We start from the raw sequence: 23,995 nt of genomic DNA on the forward strand, positions 1-23,995 counted from the left end.
AAGAGGTATGAGCCAGTAAGTCCCCAGCTCCAGCTTAACATGGCAGATGGGGGATTGATTGATTACAATGTAAAGGTGAGCGTAGGGCAGCTGGGGGCAACAGGCAGAAAGGGAGGCAGCAAGGGAGACAGCTAGTGGTGTGCAGTGGCAAACGGTGGTGAGGGGGCTCCAAAGGTGCAAGCCACAACGAGCTAATGCCGGCTGCTTTTGCACCAAAATAGGGGAGCCACGGCACTATACTTACCCCCACCTATGCCGCCAACGCAGCCTCAGGTCTCCAGTCAAGTTTTGGCCCCCACTCGAGAACAGTGCGACCCCGCTCAACCGGCCCCTTGAGTGAAAGAGGGGGGCCAAGTCCTGGTCCTGGTGTCTGCTGTGGAGAGGCCAATGCCAGGATGCGGGACACTGAGAACCAACCTCAGGGAACCTTCCTGCCTCTAACGCTTGTCTCTGGCTGCAATCGTGGTCACTTGCGTGATGTCACCAGCATGAGACTAACAGGGACCCTCTATGCAAGGATGCTGTTCGGAGCCTGCCAACCAAGCAAATAAAAAAAAATGAACAATTGATGGACAGAATGCTGCACAATTTCAAACATTCACCCCAGTACAGAGATATAGGCCTAAATCCATTGTTTTTCTGCTCCGCATGCCATTCCAGTTTAAAACCAGCCATATGCAAATCAGTCTTGACCCTGTTCCACATGGGAACAGTCCAGCCCAAACTGCCAGGCCAGGTCCTCCCTGGACTGGAATCAAGCATGCAAGGCTTGGCAAGGCAGAAGGACAAGAGGGATGTCCTCTCTCTAGGAATATTCCAAACCCATGTACACTTTCATGTGCCAATAGTCAGCTAATCAAACAACAGCACTACTACCAGTAATTCAGGGACCTTCTTGCAGTACCACCTCTGGCTTTATTCTGAATTCACAGGGGAGATGAGAGGACAGTTTCCTTCAAAGCCTCCAAACATGCCCGTCCTTGCACTCAGCAACTAGTCCACCTCCCGCAGTCACTTAGCTCCTATATGCACAGGCAGACACACATGTAGGGAAGTTGGGCCTACAAAACACTCAATAGTTTGTGTGCCCTTGTAGAATTTACTAAGGCGGAGCTGGTTCCAGAAGGGCAAATTAGATGTTGTTGTACAGTTGCTTACTTTAGCCCTTGTATGTGGATTGTGTGTTTAACATGTTTAACATGATTGCACCATGCAGATTGTGTGCTTCATATTCTAGTGCTTGGAAACCATAGTGCTCTCTCATGATTTCCTGGTTGATCTTTGTTGGCTCAATGCTTAGAATGCTTAGTTTCACCATTGCATTAGTCAAACTAATCATTACATCAGTTTACTAATTCTGGTATACGCAATTACTGTAGTTCTTCTTAGTTATTATGTTTGATTTGTGTCACTTGTATGGTCATATTCTTCTACTGTCTATTAAGAAACCCATCAGTTCATGAGGTACATTACATGCAGTGTGTCTAAAGTCAGTCATGTCCTTATGGATACTGGTGAAAATATTACTTTGAACAGTCCCAAAGGTTTGCATTCTGACAACTCAAAGACTGCCTTTGTTTGCACAGTGTAACATTTTAATTGATCCACCTTTCATTTGTATATTTTATCATTAACTTGCCACAAACTATTGGTGACAATAGGCTGCTTGTTTGTAATTTTTCAGTGACCCTCATGGGTTTGTGTACATGGGCATAAGTATATAATGTGCTTGAGCACAGTGCTGGAAATACAAAAATATTGTTTTCAGGATGTCAGTCTCGTGGAAAAATATGCCAATGTTTCAACTAGACCTAAAGTAAATTGAGAATTGTTTTCTATGCAAGGTACTTGTAATATTTGGGACCACTTTGCATATTACATGTAATGCGATGGTTGTGCATGTCAAAATTGTGCAACATTTATTCCATTGATTACAAATGCCATGAGAGACCTGCTCAATGTATTTTCATTATAGATCCAAAGTTTGCATGGTATGCTGCTTGTGCAGCACATGCTGACACAGCATATGTCTACTTTCTCAGTTAACACAAGACTTTTTCTGCTCAAACCAGATTTAATCTGATTTAATTGAGCGAAAATAACATGAAAATATATGTAAGCTTGGGAAAGCAAAAGTAAACATGCATTTAGGTAATCCATGCATAATAACAACTTCGCCCACACAGAGGCTTAACTCCTCAGTACAGCATCATGAACTACTGCTGTTATAGCAATTCTCTGATCCTGACAAAACAGTCTCTTTTGTATAGTTGTCTATGTATTTTTCTACTGATCAACATCCTTCCATATCTTCTAGGATGCTAATAAATCTAAGGTTCTGTCAGTGGGATCTAATTTCAAGATCCTCCTATTTACATTGAAGCTTTCTTATCTTCTTTTCATTAATTAATTGCCACTGATTACACCTCTTGTCAGCCAGTTCAAATATTGCTCTTTTCTGAGAGATTTTAAAGTTTTGATTCTACATTGTCCAGTTGTACTATTTTTATTCTCTCATTTTGGATTGCATGACATTTGTGTTACGAAATAATTTCACTATTTCCATCAATTCTTTTTCTCTTGATCAGGAGTGTGAAATTAGTTTGTCGTGGGAATATCTGAGATATTTGATGTGGAAATGATCTCTTTTTATGCCTGTTCAATAAGGCTCTTGATTTGCATGTTCAGATGAGACATGCTTCTTTAGATTTCTATTATCTAAAGGCGTGGCTAGATGCCAACCATGATGGCCGCTCACTACAATGGTTCCATAACTGCTAGTGAGAAATCTTTTCCATCCCCCCGAATATCTGTGCCCGGTCATCCTGGGTCTGCGTGGGTGCCGCCGTCCCCTGCTGCCAGATTGAGGCACTGAGAACAATTTGGAGGACCTGACAATCGTGGAAGAAGCAGCATCACGCGCAAGGTGCGGGGCCTGGATGACAGTGAGCTGCAGTGCAGCGGCCCGGTAAAGCAACAGCAGAGCTTATGGCCACTCCTCTCGGTCTCTCTCCCTGGCGCAGGACTGGCTGAAAGAGGTGAGAGTGAGGGCGGGTGTGGATCAGGCCAGGGGGTGGACCGGTGAGCCACTGGGAGAAGACTCCACAATGGAGGCTCCCTGGGACATTAGCATGCTCGGCGACGTGGCAAAACTAGGCCTGGTCCCAACAGAGGGGCCCTACACCGGAAGGACACTGGGACGGGCAGCAAACTGGAATGACAGTTGCCCCTGGAGAGTGTGAGACAGCTGGGTGGAGCGGCGAAGTTTGGGACTTCTAGATGGACTTTGGGCCTGACTCTGCCTTCATCTGCAACCCAAGAACACTGTATTCACCTGCCCTCGCCCACCTTGGCTATGTGATCAAAAAATAGCCCTGGGGGACCAGGGATTAGGTAGAGCCTCCCCTCAGCCCTGGAAGTGTAGGATGCTTGCAGCACCAATCAGACTCGGGGGCCTTTTCCTACCTGGACAACATTGTACATGGAATTGCTGCAAGGCTGTGGGGAGGAACTTGGAGATCACCAGGGGAGTTGACATAGTGTGCTGGTAGCATCCATGTTCTGATGGCCCTCCGAACGGATTTGAGGTGAGCAACAAGCAGGGGAGTGTGGGGAGCCATGTGTATGGATGTGACTGAAAGCTTCTGTCAGAGTGGCTGACATTGGAAGGGGGGTGCCTTCACTCTAAATCCCATGAAGAGGAGCCTCTGCGTAATTCCCTTAAAAAGCTATATCTCCATGAATAGCTCTACACCACAGGAGTGCAAGCGAAGTGCTGAAAGTTCTTGGCCGAACGAGGATTGATCAGAGAAGTTGAGAGAACATCCCCAGAAGCTCCATCAAAGAACTAATTCCATCTGGCCAGCTGCTCGGGCAGGCAAGACCTTGGACTTTGACCAGGCCTTAGTGGAGTGCCCAGAGTCTCATCCTAGTACAGAGGTGGACGCAGAGATGCCTGGCTCACTAGGCATGAGCCGTAGACATCCAGAAGCCACCCGTTGTCACTGTCTAAGGCACTGGTCTGACAGAAGGCTGACAGTGGTAAAGGCCTGACGTATGGTGCAGACGTCTGTCAAAAATGAAAGAGCCCAAGGACGTGGTAAGAAATTGAGGCCTTAAACCTATGCAGGCCAACAACCTGGACAAATACCCAGTAGTTTTGGTGACCCATGGGGGTGCGGCGGGGGGAGACACTGCTGGTGATAAGAGAACAGAGTCCCACCTTGCAAGTGAACCTTCATTGTGCGAAATTATTGCTGCCATACAGGATATCAGGGGTGCCATTGAGCCCAAGCTGGATGAGCTTATGGTGGACATCAATCTTCTTCATGGAGACTTTAGGAAGATTACTGAAAAGGTCACTATGGCGGAGTAACAAATCAACACGCTGCAGTCAGTGACCAAAAGACTTGAGGAGTAAGTCCAGAACTTAGCAAAACAGAATGTAGTGATTGCAGCCAAGTTGGAAGATCAAGAAGTGAGAGCAAAGAGCAACAACATTAGAGCATTAGCAGTCCCTGAGGGAGCGGAGGGACACAGCACTGAACTCTGCTTGGAGGACCTCATAGTGAACATCCTTCATCCCAAGCAACTCTCCAACGTCTTCTTAATAAAATGGGTGCACAGGGTACCAATGGCCCACCACGACCAGACACCCCACTGTGGGCAATTATCACCAGGATGTTTAACTATAGAGACCGAGAAGGGATCCTTCAAGCGGTCTGCTCTTATGGAAACCCAAAGTGTGAAAAGACCACTATTTGCTTTGTTTACAGACTTTACATTGCAAGTCCAATGATTGTGATGGAACTTTGTGGAGGTCAAGAAAGTGCTCAAAGCCAAAGCACTTAAATATATGATGCCACGTATGGTGGCATATGGCAAGTCATGCCACTTTACCACCGCGGAGGAGGCATGGAAAAGGATTTAGGGGTGGCATATCACTGTCCGGAAGGGAGACCGGGAGCAGAGAGGAGGACATCGTTGTGGCAAGTTGGGATCTCAAACCTCTGCATCAGAGTCGCAGTTGAGGCATGATGCCTCTATGGACAGGTGAGCAACAGAACCCTAAGGGGCGAGCACTGGTGAACTGCTTTGTGAAGTTGTGGGCAGTGGAACTGATGACGGCCATTAGTAACAGCCTTCGGTGTAGTGACACATTCCTGTTTGAGGTGGAGCTCGGTGGGGGGCGAAGGGAGGATGGGCAGGGGTGGCTTGATCAGCTGGGGCACACATTTTCAAATATGCCATAAGGAATACAATACTTCACTCACACATTTTTCCATAGCTTGTTGAGGCAATTTTAGCCTACACACTGTTGTTGATTTCTTTGGGGCGACTAGAACTCTGCATGTTGGGGTGGTGGGCAGTTATGGGCCTGCGGTGCAGGGTATCAGGGAGAGGACATCTGTTTTTGAACTTCTGGTTGTTGTTTCATTTCCACTGTTGCCCACATGCATTGTTACTGGGCAGAGTTGAACTGGAATATGTAATGTGGGGGCAGAGCACAGTTGCTGGGCACCCAAGGGTATCGAAGCAGACATGCTCTAGACTAATACACCTATTGGGACATTAACACAGTGAGCTAAGTTACTGACATGGAATGTAAATGGACTGGGTAGTAAAATTAAGCATAGAATAAAACTCCAGTACCTAAGTATGGTATGAATCGGACCTCGTGTTACTACAGAAAACCCCTCTCTGAGGTAACCATTTCAAAGCCCTAGACAGATTTGGCTGCACATGCTGGCTACATTGCTGAGTTCAGGGGAGTGAAATGCTTGTTAACGGTTCACGGAAGACCTGGCTTGGCAGTTCAGGCTTGACTGTTCCCATGAGGCACAGGGTCAAGACCGATTTGCATATGGCTGGGTCTGAACTGAGGTGGCAAAGTGAGCTAAAGAACGATGATGGATTTAACTCAGAGCTGTGATTGGGGGTGAGTGTCTGAAAAGTTTCAGCGCTCCATCCAACATCTCCTTGTGTTTACTTTGTTCACCCTAAGTTGGCAGGGTAAGCGCAGCTGTGGGTGTCTTGCTCACTTTGTCACTGGAATCAAGCTAGCCTGGCTGATGAGGGGTGTCACCCCGAAACCAGTCCCAGGATGCTTGTTTATGGTTCAGGGAAGACCTTGCTTAGCAGTTCGGGCTTGATTGTTCCCATGACGCACAGGGCTTATGGCTGGGTGTGACCTGAGGTGGCAAAGTGAGCTTAAGAACGATGATGGATTTGACCCAGATCTGTGTGTGGGGGTGAGTGTCCGAAAAGTTTCAGTGCTCTATCCATCATCTCCTTGTGTTTCCTTTGTTCACCCTTAGTTGGCTGAGTATGCCTAAATTTGAGTCCCTTCCTCACTATGTCACTGGATTCAAGCTAGCCTGGCTGAGGAGGGGTGTTGCTCTGAAACCGATCCCAGGGAAGACCTGGCTTGGCAGCTCGGGCTAGACTGTGCCCATGAGGCACAAGGTCATAACTGGCTGGGACTAAACTGGGGTGGCATGGTGAATAAAAGAAAGATAGATTTAACCCAGATCAAGTGACTGGGGGAGAATATTTGATTTGCTCTGCATTCCAGCCATCATCTGTGTGTCTTTTGCTTTGTCGCTCTAAGTGCACCGGGAATGCCTAGATGTGGGTCCCGGGCTCACTGTGCCGCTGGATTCAAGCTAGCCTAGCTGATGAAGGGTGATGCCCTGAAACCAGTCCCAGGATGCTTGTTTCCGGTCCAGGGAGGATCTGGCTTGGCAGTTCGGTCTGGACTGTTCCCATGACTCACAGGGTCAAGACTGGTGTGCATATGGCTGGGTCTAAACTGGGGTGACATGGTGAGCAAAAGAACAATGGATTTAACCTAGATCTATTGACTGGAAAGAATGTTTGATTTGCTCTGCATTCCGTCCATCATCTGTGTGTCTTTTGCTTTCTCACGCTAAGTGAGCTGGGAATGCCCAGACGTGGGTCCCAGGCTCACTGTGCCACTGGATTCAAGCTAGCCTGGCTGATGAGGAGTGATGCCCCAAAACTGGTACCAGGATGCTTGTTTCTGGTCCAAGGAGGACCTGGCTTGGCAGGTCGGTCTGGACTGTTCCCATGAGGCACAGGGTCAAAAATGATTTGCATATGGCTGGCTCTAAACTGGGGTGGCATGGTGAGCAAAAGAACAATGGATTTAACACAGATCTATTGACTCGGGGAGAATGTTTGATTTGCTCTGCATTCCATTCATCCTCTGTGTGTCTTTTGCTAAAATTGTGAACGTCATAAAGACTGCATTTCAAATGTATAACCATACATATTCTTGATGCTGTCTGCTCTGATGAAAGTGTATATTAAATGATTGCTTCAAATACTCTATTCATTGTCTGACAAGCTATGTTTAATGAAAAGAGTTATTAAAAAACATTTCTATTAGCTACCTAACCCACTGCTGCTGCTTGTACAGTTTTTGGGCATGGGACAATTTGGGGCTCAAATATACATTTAGGTTTTTATTTTTATTGAAGGTCATAGTACTTTTTATTGGCCAACAATGGTAGGGTTCTACTTCTATTCAGAAATTTTGTACAAGAGAAATCTCTTCTTGCGATGAATATTTGGGGATTTTTAAATTCTAATTTTGGTATCTGCAATTCTTCAGTTATTTTTTAATGGAGGTACAGCTTTGGCTCTGACTTTTTATTTCTTTTTCTCTTTGTTTTCCAAAGATATTCGTAGATCAAGCCATTGTGAAGAGAGCACATGTTCTGGTGATTTTTACATGTATTTCTCTGCGATTGCCTCTACATTGGGGATGGGACATTGCATATTTCACTCTGATTGACTAGATGTCCAACTGACAGAGTGGTGTATTCCTTTATTTGGTCCTACAAGTTTAATTGAATATGGTCTGCTTGTAGTATCTGCTCTGTCCCTTGTTCTTCCCCCAGAGTAATTATGAACATCTCTTCTTTTTTCTGTTGAGGCTAGGCCTTCCTGATTTTCCCCTTTTTGCTCCCACAGAAAATAGCTTCCAGATTGATTTTGCTCAGGAATAGCTAGTATGGCCTGTTTCTGTTTTTAAGTTTTGTGTAAGTTTTCTTTCCTTCTACAGATGGAAGTTTTAGCCTTAGGGGATGCCTCCGGACCCCCTTTTGAATCTGCTTGACCATCAATTATAACTTCTGGTCATGTACCATCACTATTTCCTTGAATTTTTTACTTTGCATTGTATAGGATTCCATATCTAGCAAGAACTCCACTTGAGCGTCACTTTGCATGTATAAAGGAAGCTGTGTTAATAAGGGATTAGCTGTGCTCAGCAAGAGTGTAGCAGAGGCACTTGGCATCTCCTAATTTTCCACCGTGCATGTATTCTTTCACACGGCCATGGTGAAAGAAAATGGCTGCCAATATGCAAGGTGAGCAGGATCTTTTTCCTTGAGCTCATGCTCACTGGACTGGAGGAGATGATGTTACTAATGTGACCAAACTAGTAGCCTTAGAATTACTCCATATGACCCCCCTCATCAGACAGCACAAAATAGTAACCTACTAAATTAATAAAATTTCAAGAGTAGCTCCAAAATGGACCCCAACATCCACTCATATGCAATTCTAGGAATAGGAAGAGCCCTCCTGCACTTCAGAGGTGAAGAAGACGCAGGTGTCAATGGTTCGAAAAGCCAAGTCAGTCAGCATGGCCAGACCCATTGTGGATGGAGAAGAGGAGATGATGCAGGTGGAGGAATGCCACTGCAAGATCAGACTGCAAAACACAGAAATGTAACAACACTTTTTTATCTTTTTGTTTTTGTCTTATGGGCACACACCACAGTACTTTATCATGCTTGATCTGATTACAATGTGATCTCAATGGAAACAAATGTGTGATTCTGACGCACCAGTACCTAGCGTTGTTCTGTCTTCAGAGATCACCAATTTTAAGATATTTATTGAAAAGCATTGACCATGTTGCTGTAATCAACCTTATGGTATCCATGTTTCACTTGACAGCAATAACCAGGTGCCACCAGGCAAGGTCAATACACTCAATTGAATATTGTGCGAGATTCTTCAACTGATATTTTTGTTATTTGTTTTTTTATTGTCAATAATTGATTGATAATGTTTGGTGCCTCATTCTCCTAAAAGTTAACAACTGAAAAAAGTAATCATTTCCCTCTTATCCATGTTTCATATTTTTTTCTGCAAGTAAACTTTGTTTATTGAAGAATGTTGAGGGGTAAGTCAAATATAATGCTGTAGGAGGCAGGAGGCAAAATCAATTGGAAGCCTGATGTTAATAACCCACTTTCCAGCACTCATTTAAGTAAAGCTTGAAGAATGCAAAATTCCATTTACTCAGCTCTTGTTGATTTGAATTTAAAATGGCCACCTCAGGTGATATAGTACACAAAGAAAACTATGAGTTTAGTAACGTTTAAGACCTAAACACTTGTGTGAAGGGAATGCTTGGTAGAGTGAGACTATAAATTCATGTGTAGATATATGTATATATGAATTTGGTTCCCATCATCCACATGATGTGGCTCGCTTCATCATCTGGGAAACCGGGACCTGTTAGAGAACCATCTTCTACTTTGATATCGTAGATATTGGTCTCATATATGTCCTAGACCTCTTTAATGGTATGTTGATTTTCTTTGATGAAGGAGAGATACTATAGTAATAGTTCAGGATGATGACTGCAGTGCAAGTGATAAGTGCTAGTGAGCAAGTGCTGTTTAAAATTGTCTATCAGGGCACAAGAGATGCTTTATTAGAACGCTACCTTGATGACAATGAATAAAAACAGTGCTACAACAGTTTAAACAAATAACTGTGATGGAGAGGTGGTCTACATGTTTCAGCTGCCGGATAATGTTATCCAAGCTTTCGTCAGGACCAGAGGAGCTACTGCATAAGTGATTTTGTGCCAAAGTAACAAAGACAAACAATTACAATACAAGCTGAACCCTGTTATTGGGCCAAGAGGATCCGTGGGGAGTAATTTTACTTCATTAACCTACACGGATAAGAACACAAGAAACACAAAACAAAGCATAACCATTGACATCGTGATCTTACGGGGTCAAAAACAGTGCATCCAGAGAAATATATATCTAGTATGCTGGTACTCTTAATGTATCTTGACAACAACAAGTCTGTCCGAATTAGTGCGTTAGAAAATTCAATTAATGGTGGGTATGCGCCTCGCCTCACCTGGCAACTGCTCAGGTAATGGAGGCACCGCTCTGTAAAATAATAAGAGGGTTCAACATTATATAACCCCTTAGGTGGTTTTGTATAAAGAAAACCGCTTCATACACAGCGCGTGAAGTTAAAAACATAGCCTGAAAGTTCACCGTAAGCCATCCGATTGTAAGAATGTTAGTTAAAAACTAACATCAGTTAAATCTCAAAATCTTAAGAGATCGGTGAAATGTTAGTTGATGTGAGTTCAAAGATAGTGAGTTTGAAGACCCATATCTAATGACAGATAGCAAATCAGTTGTCAATTTGCGTTCTCTAATGTCACATGGAAGAAAAAGAATACCCCAATAGTTCCAAAAAATATAGTTCTATATATATCGTTCGTAGGGTATTATCGGGTAGGATAGAAGACTCGTAACCTCACCCTGTGTTTGTAATATGAGAAACGAAACTAGCATTTCCTTCTAATCTCGTGATCCAAATACAAGAAATGGTAAAAGGATGATAGCTGCGCTTATTGGAAAGCATTGACTATGTTGCTGTAATCAACCTTATGGTATCCATGTTTCACTTGACAGCAATAATCAGGTGCCACCAGGCAAGGTCAATACACTCAATTGAATATTGTGCGAGATTCTTCAACTGATATTTTTGTTATTTGTTTTTTTATTGTCAATAATTGATTGATAATGTTTGGTGCCTCATTCGCCTAAAAGTTAACAACTGAAAAAAGTAATCATTTCCCTCTTATCCATGTTTCATATTTTTTTCTGCAAGTAAACTTTGCTTATTGAAGAATGTTATGGGGTAAGTCAAATATAATGCTGTAGGAGGCAGGAGGCAAAATCAATTGGAAGCTTAATGTTAATAACCCACTTTCCAGCACTCATTTAAGTAAAGCTTGAAGAATGCAAAATTCCATTTACTCAGCTCTTGTTGATTTGAATTTAAAATGGCCACCTTAGGTGATAGCCCACACGATTAACTATAGGAATGTCTTAGCAGTTAGTTTTACAGACAAGCAATGTTGAAATGCATCATTATTAGAGACTTCCGTCGATAAAATATAACTAGGAAATTTTGCAGTCCAGCTATTTTTTTCATAGCTATTTCAAGAAGCTGGGTGAACCCAAAGTAATTTAGAGCACAGTCATTTTGAAATTTGGAAATTCCAGTACCAGAGTGTATTGCTTCTTAGTTTTCCAAGCCTTTAAAATTGACAAGTGGGTTGGCCAAGTTTGCAGGGTTATAAGAACAAATACCTTTGCCAGTCAGACACATACATTGTGCTGGGTTCTGAGAGAAGCTTGTGCATCTGGTGCAATTTAAGACTGATACCATTTGGATTATTTTTCTGGAGATTGAATTGAGGCATGCAATTTCATGAAGAACAGCGTTTGGAGAGTCCATATTGGGATGTAGATAAAGGTAGAATTCAAAAGGTCAGAGGGGCCATGATTAAGGCTTGAATGAAAGCATTTCAGATGCTGTGATATAAACCCCATCACCAAATGCATAGCCCTTCACAGCTCTGAACATAGGTATGTTAATATCAAGTAGAGGAAATGCCAGAAAACCATACACTTCTAAGATGCTGAAAAGGTTTCAACATTAGGAGAAGACAGGGTTAAAGTACTCTTGTTTGTTGGTGTTAAATAAATCCTACACAGATGTACTGCCTGATTTTTGAGAGAGGAGATGCAGCAATTATGTTTCCTGGTAGTTTCACAACTCTTTCCACAGATCAAAATATTTTTCATTGTTATTTTTGTAACTCTTAAAACATGGCAAAGATCAATCAGAGGCATAAAGTTAGGAGTGATCCCTATGCAGAGGCAAGAAGAAGTACAAGTCTAATTTTAAGCATGTAAGCACATTCAGGGAAATGTGAAATGAAGTTAAAATCATGTAAAACAATAATAAAACATACACAGAAAATAGAATTAATTTATATCAGATGGAATTAAATAACATAACAGGTGTATTTGTAAAGCGCATGATTACCCGTAGGTGTCCTGGCGCTGAATAACAGATGTTTATTGTTACCCAACGGTACTCATTTTATCGACCTCAGATGGATGAAAGGCTGAGTGGACCCGCCGAGATTTGAACCTGTGACCATGAGGTCGAACACAGGCCCCTGCAGTGGCTGCTTTAGTCCACTGAGCCACCAGACCCGGTACTTGGGTGTCATGTAAAAAAAATGTAAGGTTTTCATAGCCACCTTCTTGTATTGCACTCTCATAACGTGGGTTTCATATTTTCTGCTCCATTCATTCATTCTTTGCTTGCCAAGGCCTGGAGTCTAATACTCAAGAAATCCCATTCAAATTAAACCAATCTCAGTGTCTATCAATCTTCAAAATATTTGATTTCAACTGGAAAATAATTAGTAACTGCCTTGTTAAGCTGTTGAAACCCTTTGTACATCACGTGCCTGTGTTTACATTTGATGGATCAAATGCGAACGCAGTAGATATACCCTCTTGAAAAAAATAATTCTTAAATAATTCTTCCTTTGGATTAAACCTGAGTCATGAAGGCACATGTTGGTAGAGGCATACACTTATTTTTCAGTGGCATTCTAGTTGCAGCACAAGTGGGAATATAACCAATTTCAATGAATGTTTAGACTGTGCATTGTGAAACGCAATGGTTATATTGTGACTCATTGCAATACGCAAATATGGAATTGTGCTTCCTCTGCCTCCCATCTGTTTGCCAATGATACCAAAAAATCTTGGCATCATCGAGGATTATCGGAAATCATACACAGATTTTCTGCATGTACTATGTGTAAGGGATTTTTAACTGGAAACATTTAGAAAGTCATAGTTAGCATGGCGCATATCGGTGAGACACACAATTCCAAAGTACCACTTAATTCACTGCTGGATGACAAAACTGCATGTAGTTCTAGAAGATACATACAGTACATTGAGGTACCCTAAGAGCAATGTAGGATGATTGTGTAGTGATAAAAGTTCAACGAAGGCTCGTTCTACTGCACATGTTGTCATGTTTGCAGAATTTTAGAGCCCTAGCTGTTCAGTAGAACACTATGGGAAGCTGCAGTAGACCCAACTGACAGGCTGCTGCTACTGTTGGAATTACATGTTGTACTCCATATGTCAAATTTTATTCTCACATGGCTGAGGAAGATAATGGGCACTTTTAGAAAATGTGCTCTTATTTTAGCTTCTAGAACAGCTTCCAGAATCTCAAAGAGAAAATCATGAGAGAAAATATTTTTTTTATCTCACACTGCATCAAATCCTAGCAGAGGTACAGCATTTTTCACAGGGTAAATTCACCTTAGAATATAACAAAATTCCTTAAAATTAATATGGTGCTACTAACTAACGATTTATATGGTGACTATCACCCTTTGTATGTGCTCCTTTTTGTGACCGTAAAAAACAGGCTTTCACTACATGCATTTAAAACTGCACAATTTCCCTGTAAGGGCTACTACAGTATGTTGTCCATGTTCTATCCCACCATTTGGGGCAGGGGGGTAGCTTTGGGACCCCATCACATGCCCCTTTTAGTCAGGATGTGCTCACCCTGCCCCCCTTTTTTAAATTCATATATTGGGCACAGGGACCACGTCTCTGAGTCCTGTGATGGCTGCTGTAACATATTGTGCAGGTTGTGGCCAGATAATCAGGATTGACTAGCCCTCCTTTAGGTTGCCAATCAGAGCATATCTTGACACCTGCAGTAAAAAATGTGCCTAGCTTGTTCACCCTTTCATATCCAACCTTAGCTCCTTTTTAAATGCTAATTACTCAAAAATGGCTAAACGGATTTACACCAAATCACAAAAGCACACTTTCTGAGTATATTTGAAACTTTTTACCAAATGTAGTGTAGTTCCATCCAGTTGTTGTTTCTGTAGCAGCGACCGAATTTTCGTATAGGAATTAATATTTGAAAAATATGACTGGAACCTACCTTTATATTAGCCCCTGCTTAATGGATTGGATCAAAACTTTCCAGTAAGAAGCTGAGGTGGTTGAATGTTTTTTTGTTTGGAAGGTTTCTTGAAGATTTGGCAGACTGCACCAAAGTTTATTGGCGAAACAAAAAAATGTAACTATAGCTACTCAGTGTTAACCGACTTCAGCTGTACTTTCTATTGAAAAGGCAGGTTTTGATATCCTTATAAACTATTGGCATCGTGGAGGGATTTACATCTAACATGGCATGACAGTAGAACTTTACTCAAAAGGTGTGCTTTTATTGATCCATTCAGGGGTTGTTGAGATAGTTGCTTTTAAAAAAGGTGCTCACAGGATTTCAAGGGTTAACTCTTTTGAATATCTTGTCAATTCAAAAAGCCATTTGTTAATTTGCTGATAACATAGTAATTGTTTGACAAATATGCCAGCTATTTGGCAACACTTAGGGCCTCATTACGATATCAGTCAGAAATGCCCCGAACGGCATTCGGATTTTCCTAACCCGTGTCGGAACCCATGTTTCCAGACTAACTCGGAAACACTTCCGACCGACAGATTATGATAGAAGGTAAAAGTTTGGTCTTTCCAACTTGGTTGCGACCGGCATTTGGGAGTCAGGAGACGATTTTGTACAGCTCTATGGACCGCATTTCCGACCAACGTATTACGATGTAGGATTAGGATAATCTTTCCGAATTGGTCTGTCTGACACAGAAAGGCTGTTGGAAACTGACTTTGGGGGCCTGTCGCAGGCCCCCCTTTGCCCGGAAGCCTCCAGTTGGGGCCAGAGGGGGTACCCATGGGAGCCCTATTAACAACCATGCACAGTGTGGCAGGCACCATGGGGTGCCTGCGACAGGGTGCAAGGTTTTCCGCAACCACCCCTTTTTTCTATGGGATCCTGTGCTGTCGATCGGAATACAGACTCCCATTGAAGTCAAAGGGAGTCCAAATGAACTGTGTTCAGAAACTTCATAACCGGTCGGTTGGACTCGCCAAACCCAAGTTGGTAAAAATCGATTCTGACAAGGAGTCAGTCGGAATGCTTTCCGACTGACATCATAACGAGGCCGTTAGTACGTTTAGATTACTATTGGTAATTTGAGATTATAGTATAGCCATAAAGGGGGGGGCAGTTAAAAGGGAGGGCAACAAAGAAAGTGCTCGCTTGCTAAAAAGTTTGGCACTGTTTGATGAATCTGCAAAACATGTGTCACAAGCTACAAAATATTAGTTTTCTATTAGTATAGGCAAATGTATTATTATTTGGGGTGGTTGACAAATACCAATCCTTGTCAAGGCGAACCCTAAAAGTCACTAAATTAATCTAAGCTCAATTGCTTTGTAACTATGGCACTAATCATTCAAGTGTGCCCCAAAGGTTATATGCAAACCACGAGACAGACGTCTGGTGGTTTAAAAACAGAGTCCTTTAGCAACCACACAGATCTGGAAGAATTGTCTTGGTAGGTTATTCTCTCCCCTTTCAAGTGTGCTCTAAGTGTTGTATGGAGCTCAACTGCCCTGACTAACAGGGATTGACAGTAGGGTGTCAGCAGGATGGGAACATCCCCCACCCTTCTGTTGAGCTCAAATGAGACATCCCTGCATTTTGTGGGTTTACCTGTCAGAGTGGCTTAATGTGTAGCTCCTTATAGGAATTTCACACATCATTCACACCATATAAGGACAAGCACAGTCTGGGATGATCTACGGAATTAATGAAAGATATTCTCCAGAAATTTTAGGTAGGATAACACTTTCTTTCTACTTTCAATCTGATTGGAAGTGGAAGTTCCTGGGTGTGGTTTTGGTTCATGGCTTAGAGGAGCTTGGAGGAGCGGGAGCAGCTGCAGGTCTTGGTATCGGGAGCAGCTTTCAGTTGAACCGCTTAGACGCAGCTGATCTAAGTCCCCAGACGGGCGGTCTGGGCTGGGTGCCGGGGGCCGAAGAGGAACTGAGCAGGAATCCTTGAGCAGTACTGAGCAGCATGGAATAGCACCAAGTTGAGAAGAGAATACTGATGAGACCGCATCCACCCATCTGCTGCATTTTGCTGCACTGTGCCACGCCCGCTACAATGGCAGTGAGTGTCTCATTCTTCAGTTTTTCCCAATTTCAATAACAAAAAAACAAGGGCAGAAGTGCAACAATAGTTTTAGTAGACTGCATCATTCTATAGACCGAATTACTGGAAACTGCATCCATAGTTAAATGGATTATTAGATCTACTTCTTTTTGTGTTGGCTGTTTCTATATTGATGCCCTCTGTGGCGTGGCCTGTTTTAAGAATCGCACAGGTCGGTGGCTTCAGTCCATCAAAGGATACTATACAGAGAGATAACCCAACTTGTTGGTGCAGCTCATTTTTTCCTGGTATTAAGGACTAAGGTGTGTTGGCGTCTGCCAATGTGCTCGTGCCTCCTCTGGATTGTTCGAATTTTATAGAGTTTGAGGAGACTGAACTGGTTTACACCAATATATTTTATGCTCCTTTATAATATTATAGTGTTTGATTATGTCTTCATCGAAGGTTCTGGGTGCCAAGTGACAATTGTGGCATCCGCCATGGAATGAAAAAATCATGCAGTCCGGAGGCCCACAAGGGATATTACAGTCACAAAAAATACGGAAGACCACCAAGAAAGCCCAGCAGGCCAAAGTAATTTCTAATGTGGAGGTATTTCAAGATCCACATGTGTCAACATCGATAATGGATTCTGGTGAGAGTGTTCTTTCTCTGCCAATTAAAATAGATAACATTCTGATCCAGCCTTCCCAGTCCCATATTATGGATTATTTTAAATGAGCGGGGAAAGCTCAATGTGCTGATGGTCTTTCATTACCCATGCCAGCCCCAGCAGTCTTATGTCCATCAGCAGTAGCCTCATGCACCGCCATGCTATTTCAGGGATCTGACTTGAAAAAGTGTCTACCCCAATTAACTGGTGGTGAAACATGTACAACAATGGCTGGTTCAGTTAAAGGGGAGGGCGCATGTTTATGTCCTGACAATGAACCACTTGATCTAAATCTATTAAAGTCCCTCAAGGGTTTACAAAATCTGAAATTTTATCCCAGTCTTAGTGGTAATATTAGGCTTCAAAACCAAAAAGTGCCTCAAGCTTAGAAGTTGCTGACATCAGCTTTAAATGTAATGGAGAATAACATTTACCATCAAAATGTGGGCTCAGGTGAGTCCATTGATCAGTCACTGACATTTAAGACAGGTTTGGATCCGTTTAGTCCTGTTCCGGTGGGGAGCTGCAATATTTCAGCTTCACAACCAATACTAGCTCCTACGACAGCTGTCCAAATGGACAACTCATTAAATTCTGCTGATCTCTCTTTTTTGGATAAGTATGATGTACATAATTCTGTGGATAAAAGATTGCACAAACATAAAAAAATAGCTGATAATGGTGTATGGAGGAATTTGCTGGAAAGATGGATGCTATACCAACAGCGTTACATTTTTATTCAAATGAATTGGATAGTCAGGTGGATCTATTAAATACCCTACCCCTGCGTGTTACTGGGATAAATTCCAAATTAGATAATTGAACTAATCTGGTAATAAGAGCTCAATCGGATATCAACAACCAACTAATAAAGTGCACATGCTCGCATATCTTTTTTTTCATCACAGATTTTATCGTCATCATCAATGGGGCTTAAGTCTCCTTGCCAGGCATCGCGTGTTGTGTTGAGTGTGGTGGGACTATTAGTCACAAGTGTTTGGTATATCTTCGTGAGCTTGTGATCACCTAGTTCCCCCATGAAGACATTGGCCTCTATTGAACTAAATTCGGGCACCTCTTCTAAGTGAGTGATATAAGGGGAAAAGGCATGTTGGAATTGGAAGTATTTATAAAACTGCGAACGGGCCATATCATATTCTTTTTCGAACTCTTTGAATAACTTTAGAGTCTGACCATGAAGGACATTTCCCACCATAGATATGCAGATGGCTTCCAAGCCCCCAAAACCAGACAGCATTGATAGCTGAGGTAAAAGGCCGTTATGCCAGAGGGGAGACTCCCTCGTCAATCTACCCCACCACCCAATCCGGTGTGGTGATTGCTTCCAAATCACAAACACCTTCTTAGTTGCTGGTGGTAAAATTTGGAGTGTCGGACCCGAATAAAGGTACGCACTTAGTGACATAGTGTCCATCAACCAGCATTCGACCACATACGCGGGATCCAATCTGTCGTCGTACCACTAGTCGTTCAGGATAAGAAGGTGTGAGGCAGCATGATATGTCTGGATATCAGGCGGAGCCATACTGCGGCAGTATGTAGACTGAAAAAACATTCTCAAGGCCACCCGCGCCGAGCTCCCACCCCAGAGGAAGTGACTAGGAGTTGTGTTCAGTTGTGATAACCAGACAGGCAATATTGGGTAGGAGTGGTTTTGAAGTTGATAGAGAAGGTGGGGCAGGGAGACCATCTTAAAAATGGAGAATCTGCTAAATAGGGAAAGCCGTGAGTCTGACCAAGAGGGCACCTGCTCCTTGATCTGTATTCATAGTGGTGCTAGATTCTTTTCCCATGCAGCAGGCTGAGAGGCTGACAGAAACACCCCAATGTATTTAAACCCATCCGGGACCACCGTCACCTCACGTTTCCATTCGCCCAATAGGCATCCACCCAGTAATGGCCATAGAAAGGAATTACGAGCACTTACATATAATCCGGAGGTCTCTACAAAAATATGCATTATTCTAAGGAGTATCGGGCCCGATCTGTTAGGGTGTGTAAGAAAGAGAAGGACATCGTCCGCATATAACTCTATGCGATCCGAGACTTCACGTGACCACTCAAAACCACAGAATTGTGCGTCTATCCTCACCCAAGCTGCAAGCAGTTCCATAGCCAGTGCAAAAGGGTAGGGAGAGAGGGGACATTCTTGGCGAGTACGCCACCCGATGGAATATTTCTGTGAGGTCAAATCTGCCACACGGACGGAAGCAGTAAAGTCAGTGTAGAGAAGGTGAATATAAGTAAGAAGGCGAGGACCAATGTTCAGTCGGCTCAAAAGTGCACACTTGCATATTTTGGACAATTTTTCTGAATTCCCAAATATTGCAGGATCCCTTGTGGATGAACTAAAGAAGTTGACTTCTCAATAAATGGTGTGCCAATAGTTGCATTGCCTCTAGGTAGAATTATAGGGAACATTAACAGAAGTCTGAAATCTCATAAAACTCAATCTAATGCCTCTACACATGTTCAAAATGACCAATAACTAGGCCATTTATCGTGAGGCCTACCCCTACCTTAGGATAACATTGGGGGTTCCTTATCACATTTAATAAGCTGGAAATTTTTCTGGTTGGAAGCAGGTAGCAATGATGTGTTTAGTGTCTTTGGAATTATAATTAAAAACTCTATTTAATGGTAAAGTTTGTTTTTTGTCAAATTTAAAAAATTCCGCTTTTTACAGATTTGACATTTTCTGCCCTCAGCCCTTTTGTGCCTGTGCCCTGGGTCACATGACTGGGTGTGACTGTTAGTTAGACTTTTTGAATTACTCCTAGACAGTCACACAATAGACGGATTAGATGTGCCTGGATGGGCCATTGACTGGCTGGATTAGGGTATGGAGCTGAGCACAGCCACACTTGCAACTGAATAGGGAGTAGATTGCCCTCACACAAAGGGCCCAGCACCTCTATATTGTCCCTGCAGCCAGCTTGGAACCAGGGCAGGGGAGTTAGGAAATTCCATGCACTTCAATGCACTTGTCTAGAAACCTCTCATTCCAGGGTATAAATATAGGACCTCAAACACCAACTCTTCAGTACACTTTTGGACCCAAGAAGAAGGGCTCCTGCACTGCTGAAAGGACTGCTACTCTTCTGGACTGCTGCCCTGCTGGTCTGGGGGAGTAGAACTGGGCCTGCAACTTTATCTTGAACACAGGGTTAACAAAGTGCCACCAGAGCTATTCTGCTGGCTTCCTGATTGGAGTCATAGGGACATAAAAGGCTCATCAGCATCTTGCAACAGCACCTAGACCCAGCTGAAGTGAGTTCCTTATCCCTGTGTGGTACCTCTCAGTCCCTGGACTCTTAGTGCGGCATCAGAGAGCTGTACTAAAGTTTTTGGGCTCTTTGCGACTGCAAACAGGCCTGTTCGTGCCACAAGCTCCGGCATGTCAGTCCCCCTTTGCATCACAGCATCAATGTTTGCGGGGACCACCAGCACTATGCTCCAGCAATGCCCATCCACAATAAATACAGGATTTTTGCGCGTCAGCAACAACCATTCACGATGTCTGGACTTCTCTTCGCGCTACTCTGACACTCTCCCAGCTCTGTGTGGCTCCCTCCATTGCGAACGGGACTCTTGGTGCTGAATTGAGCAGGACTAATCTGGTGACTGTAGCTGACTGGTGCTTGATCACGGTTGGTCTGAACTTGTGACTTAGACCCAGTCCAACACGACCAGATATCCGTAATTGATGCTTTGTGCCTTTTGGAGCTATTTTCACTAAAATCTTTTAAAATAAATAACTGATACAATGATCTAAGACAATTCAATGATCAGCATGGTTGCTGTTACACCTGTCATCATTAGGGTGGTCTTTCCCCAGACTACTTGTCTCTTACCTCCTGTTTTTGCTAATTCTTTTTGTTGGCCTTAGGACACTGAGAACTTTATCTCTGCTAACCAGTGCTAAAGTACATTTGCTTCCCCCCCAAACATGGTGACATTGGTGTATACCTGATTTGCATATTTACTTTACTTGTAAGTCCCTTTTCATGTGTGAATGTTTTGCCAATCTGCAACATTCCGTCCATCATCTTGTGTGTTTTGCTGTTCGCCCCATGTGGGAAGGGTATGCCCAGACGTGGGTCCCGTGCTCACTACGCCACTGGAGTCAAGCTATCCTGGCTGAAGAGGGGTGAAACCCCGAAATCGGTCCTAGGATGCTTGATTCTGGTCCAGGGAAGACATGGCTTGACAGTTCGGGCTGGACTGTTCCCATGAGGCACAGGGTCAAGACTGATTTGCATATGGCCATGTCTGAACTGGGGTGGCGTGGTGAGCAAAATAACAATGGATTAAACCCAGATCTGTGACTGGGGGTGAATGTTTTGCCAATGTCCGGCTAGGTAGGTGACGGCTCCCAGTGGTAAAGGGTTAAATCCCAGTCCTCTGCTATGAGTTATTCCCTTGTCGCTGTGGACTCTCTCATAGGGGTTTCTGAGATTCCATGGCATAAATGCTGGATCCCTCCCCAACAAGGGGGGAAGGAGTGCTTTGGCCAAGGGCACACTCATGGAGACCATTTTAGGGACAGTCGGTCTGGTAGGGAAAGACCCTCACTGCAGAAAGGGAAACATTCTTTGTCTTCCTGAGACCTCCATTTAAGGGTCAGGCAGCATTCTGAGCAAACTTGCTAGATATCTGACGTCAATCTCTCCAAGAGGTGTACGCAGAGGCCACACGCAGTGCAGTCTCGGCGGTATCACATATGCTTGGGGCTTCTCTTCACATCCCCGCTGTATATTTGCTGGTCGTGAGGCTACCTGGGCAGTATATCTTGCGGGCCGCGTCGTCCGTCATGGGTGTCTGATTTCAGGTTCTGTTGATCGGCTTTTGCCTGTAAAGTGCGTGTCTCACATTGGCACCATCTTAAGGTCAGGCATGAAGACATTTTCATTTGAGAGCTGTTTGTCGTTCTACCGCCATTCTCTGATGCTGGTATGTACTGCCCTCCCGGTTGCCGACATCCCATTACCCCCTGCAATGCGTGTATGCTTGTCATGCCTTTCGCAGCCACCTCACTATGCACTTGCCATTGGGGCCTGCCGTTCTGCCATGCGGCTCCTGTTCTCCCCCACTCACCGCCTCTCCGGGGGCGCTCTCCATTGTTCCAAGTTTCTCTGCCGCCAAAGGGGTGAGGGGGGAGCTGCAACATTCAATATCCCCATTGGCACAAGGACTCTGCAACTTCGTCGCACAGGAGCTCCTGCACCATGGCCGCAAGCTGTCCCGTTCGTGAGACCTGCCTGGCGGCCGTTCGCCTTCAATCCGACATCATCTGTCCGTCGCCTCTCTGATAGCCTGGCAGACAGGCCTTGGTTGAAAGGCATACCTGCACACTTCAGTGAGCTGCTTTAAAGTCAACCCCACATCAAATGCACTTTTGGGTATCAGTACTGGGTCTCTGACCCCTATAATGAGACATTACTGGACTTTTAACTGAAGCTCTCTAGAAGAACTTCTGTGCTTAAAGAACTCAACTGGACTGCTGATATGGAAGGACTGTTTTTATGTTTGTTGCCTGCTGCCCTATGACTCTACTGAAAGAGAGCTGGACTCTGCCTTCACTTCAAGTGATCTACAAGGGTTTGTTGGCTCCTCCTGTTGTTCGAGATTCAGGGATATCAAAGTATCTACCCCTGCTCCTGTACCTGGCTCACTGGAAGTTGGCCAGATACTTGCAACATAGATTTAGTGCATCTCCTGACTACGTGTAGCAGAACTGGTGCAGAGACCAGGTTGTGGAGTATAATCGGCGCATCGCTTCAGAACCAAAGCTTGCTGCCGGAGATCGACACATCAGAGAGCGTATTGCCACTGCTGCAGCTTGGTGAGACCAATGCATCCCCTTGACAGCATGGTTTAATCGAGTGCATTGCTCGATGCCTCTTTAGAACTGACGCATCACCTACACTGTGTGTAAAAGATCGACTCAACATACACCTGCGAGCTTCGACATCAACCAACACATCTTGCTGTTTGCCACCAGGAAAGGTACTTTGTTTACCGGGGCCTCCGTGGATGCTGTAGCCGGCCGGCCGACACTCCATTATGGTTGGCCTGGTCCAGCATGACTAAAAGTAACCTTTTTAGTGCTACTTGCTTCTCGGCATTTTACATCATTTATTCTTTTAAAATTCAATATCTCAACTTCTATACATTAGATTTTGGTCGTTTTGGTCTTGTTTTGTTAAGATTGTAATCCTATTTTCTAAACCTGTGTGGAGTCTGTTTGTGGTGCATTCATTGTGTTACTGTGTGTGTGTACTTTACGCATTGCCTCTAGATTGACTGCTCTATGCCAAGCTGCCAGAGGGTGAGCACAGGTTATCTTTTAGTGTGTATCTAACTTATCCTGACCAGAGTGGTGGTTCCTGCCTTTCAAAATGCCTTTTAAAAATAAAAAAACACCCACACTTTAGCAGCATATCCCAGTTCACCTCATGGTGCTCAATGGCCACACCTCATTGCCATGTAATACCCTTAAAGTGTATAGTGATAAGCTACTTTTTCTTATGTACAACTAGAACTTGGGTTTTTGGTCTTTCTTTGAAGTCACTTACAGTTTACCAATTAAAGGCAGTCCCTTACTTATGTATTGGGAAACAACATCATCATGTGGATGTATCTTTTAAACTTGTTAAATTTGGTACTTCAATGAGGTACCATTAATCTGGCAATAAACATATGAAACATGTTTAATAATGCGTAATGTGTTCATAATTATTTTGTATGTGTGTGATTTATTGCTTTTCATTTTAGAACATTCATTTTTATGATTTATTCATTAGCTAAGACATTCTCTGGATGCACTGAATAATTTATCGAATTTTTCTTCCATCAATTGTTTCCCTTTTGTTTAGTGTATTTCTCTTACGAGACAGCCAGAGCATTCCAAAACACTTTGTACTTTCTCTGTGCCATGGGAAGAAGATAAAGCATTTTCAGATTGTTGTGGTAAGTCACAGTGAATTTAAAAATTGTACAAGTAACAAATAAGCCAAACCTCAGCAGATATTGGCATACTGTATATATGCTGATTTGACTGATTCTGTGTATAAA

At 43.5% G+C, this 23,995-nt stretch overlaps 1 protein-coding gene across 1 annotated transcript in view; it reads left to right on the forward strand.

Moving 5' to 3' along the window:
- GRB14 (growth factor receptor bound protein 14) overlaps positions 1-23,995 on the forward strand; it is a 681,395-nt gene that overhangs the window by 603,320 nt on the left and 54,080 nt on the right. The window contains exon 12 of the mRNA XM_085645413.1: positions 23,797-23,890. Coding sequence (XP_085501539.1) covers positions 23,797-23,890 — 94 coding nt within the window. The remainder of the gene's footprint in view (positions 1-23,796; positions 23,891-23,995) is intronic.

Source organism: Triturus cristatus, chromosome 3_1 (genome assembly GCF_964204655.1).
Source record: "Triturus cristatus chromosome 3_1, aTriCri1.1, whole genome shotgun sequence".
Classification (NCBI taxonomy): Eukaryota; Metazoa; Chordata; class Amphibia; order Caudata; family Salamandridae; genus Triturus; species Triturus cristatus.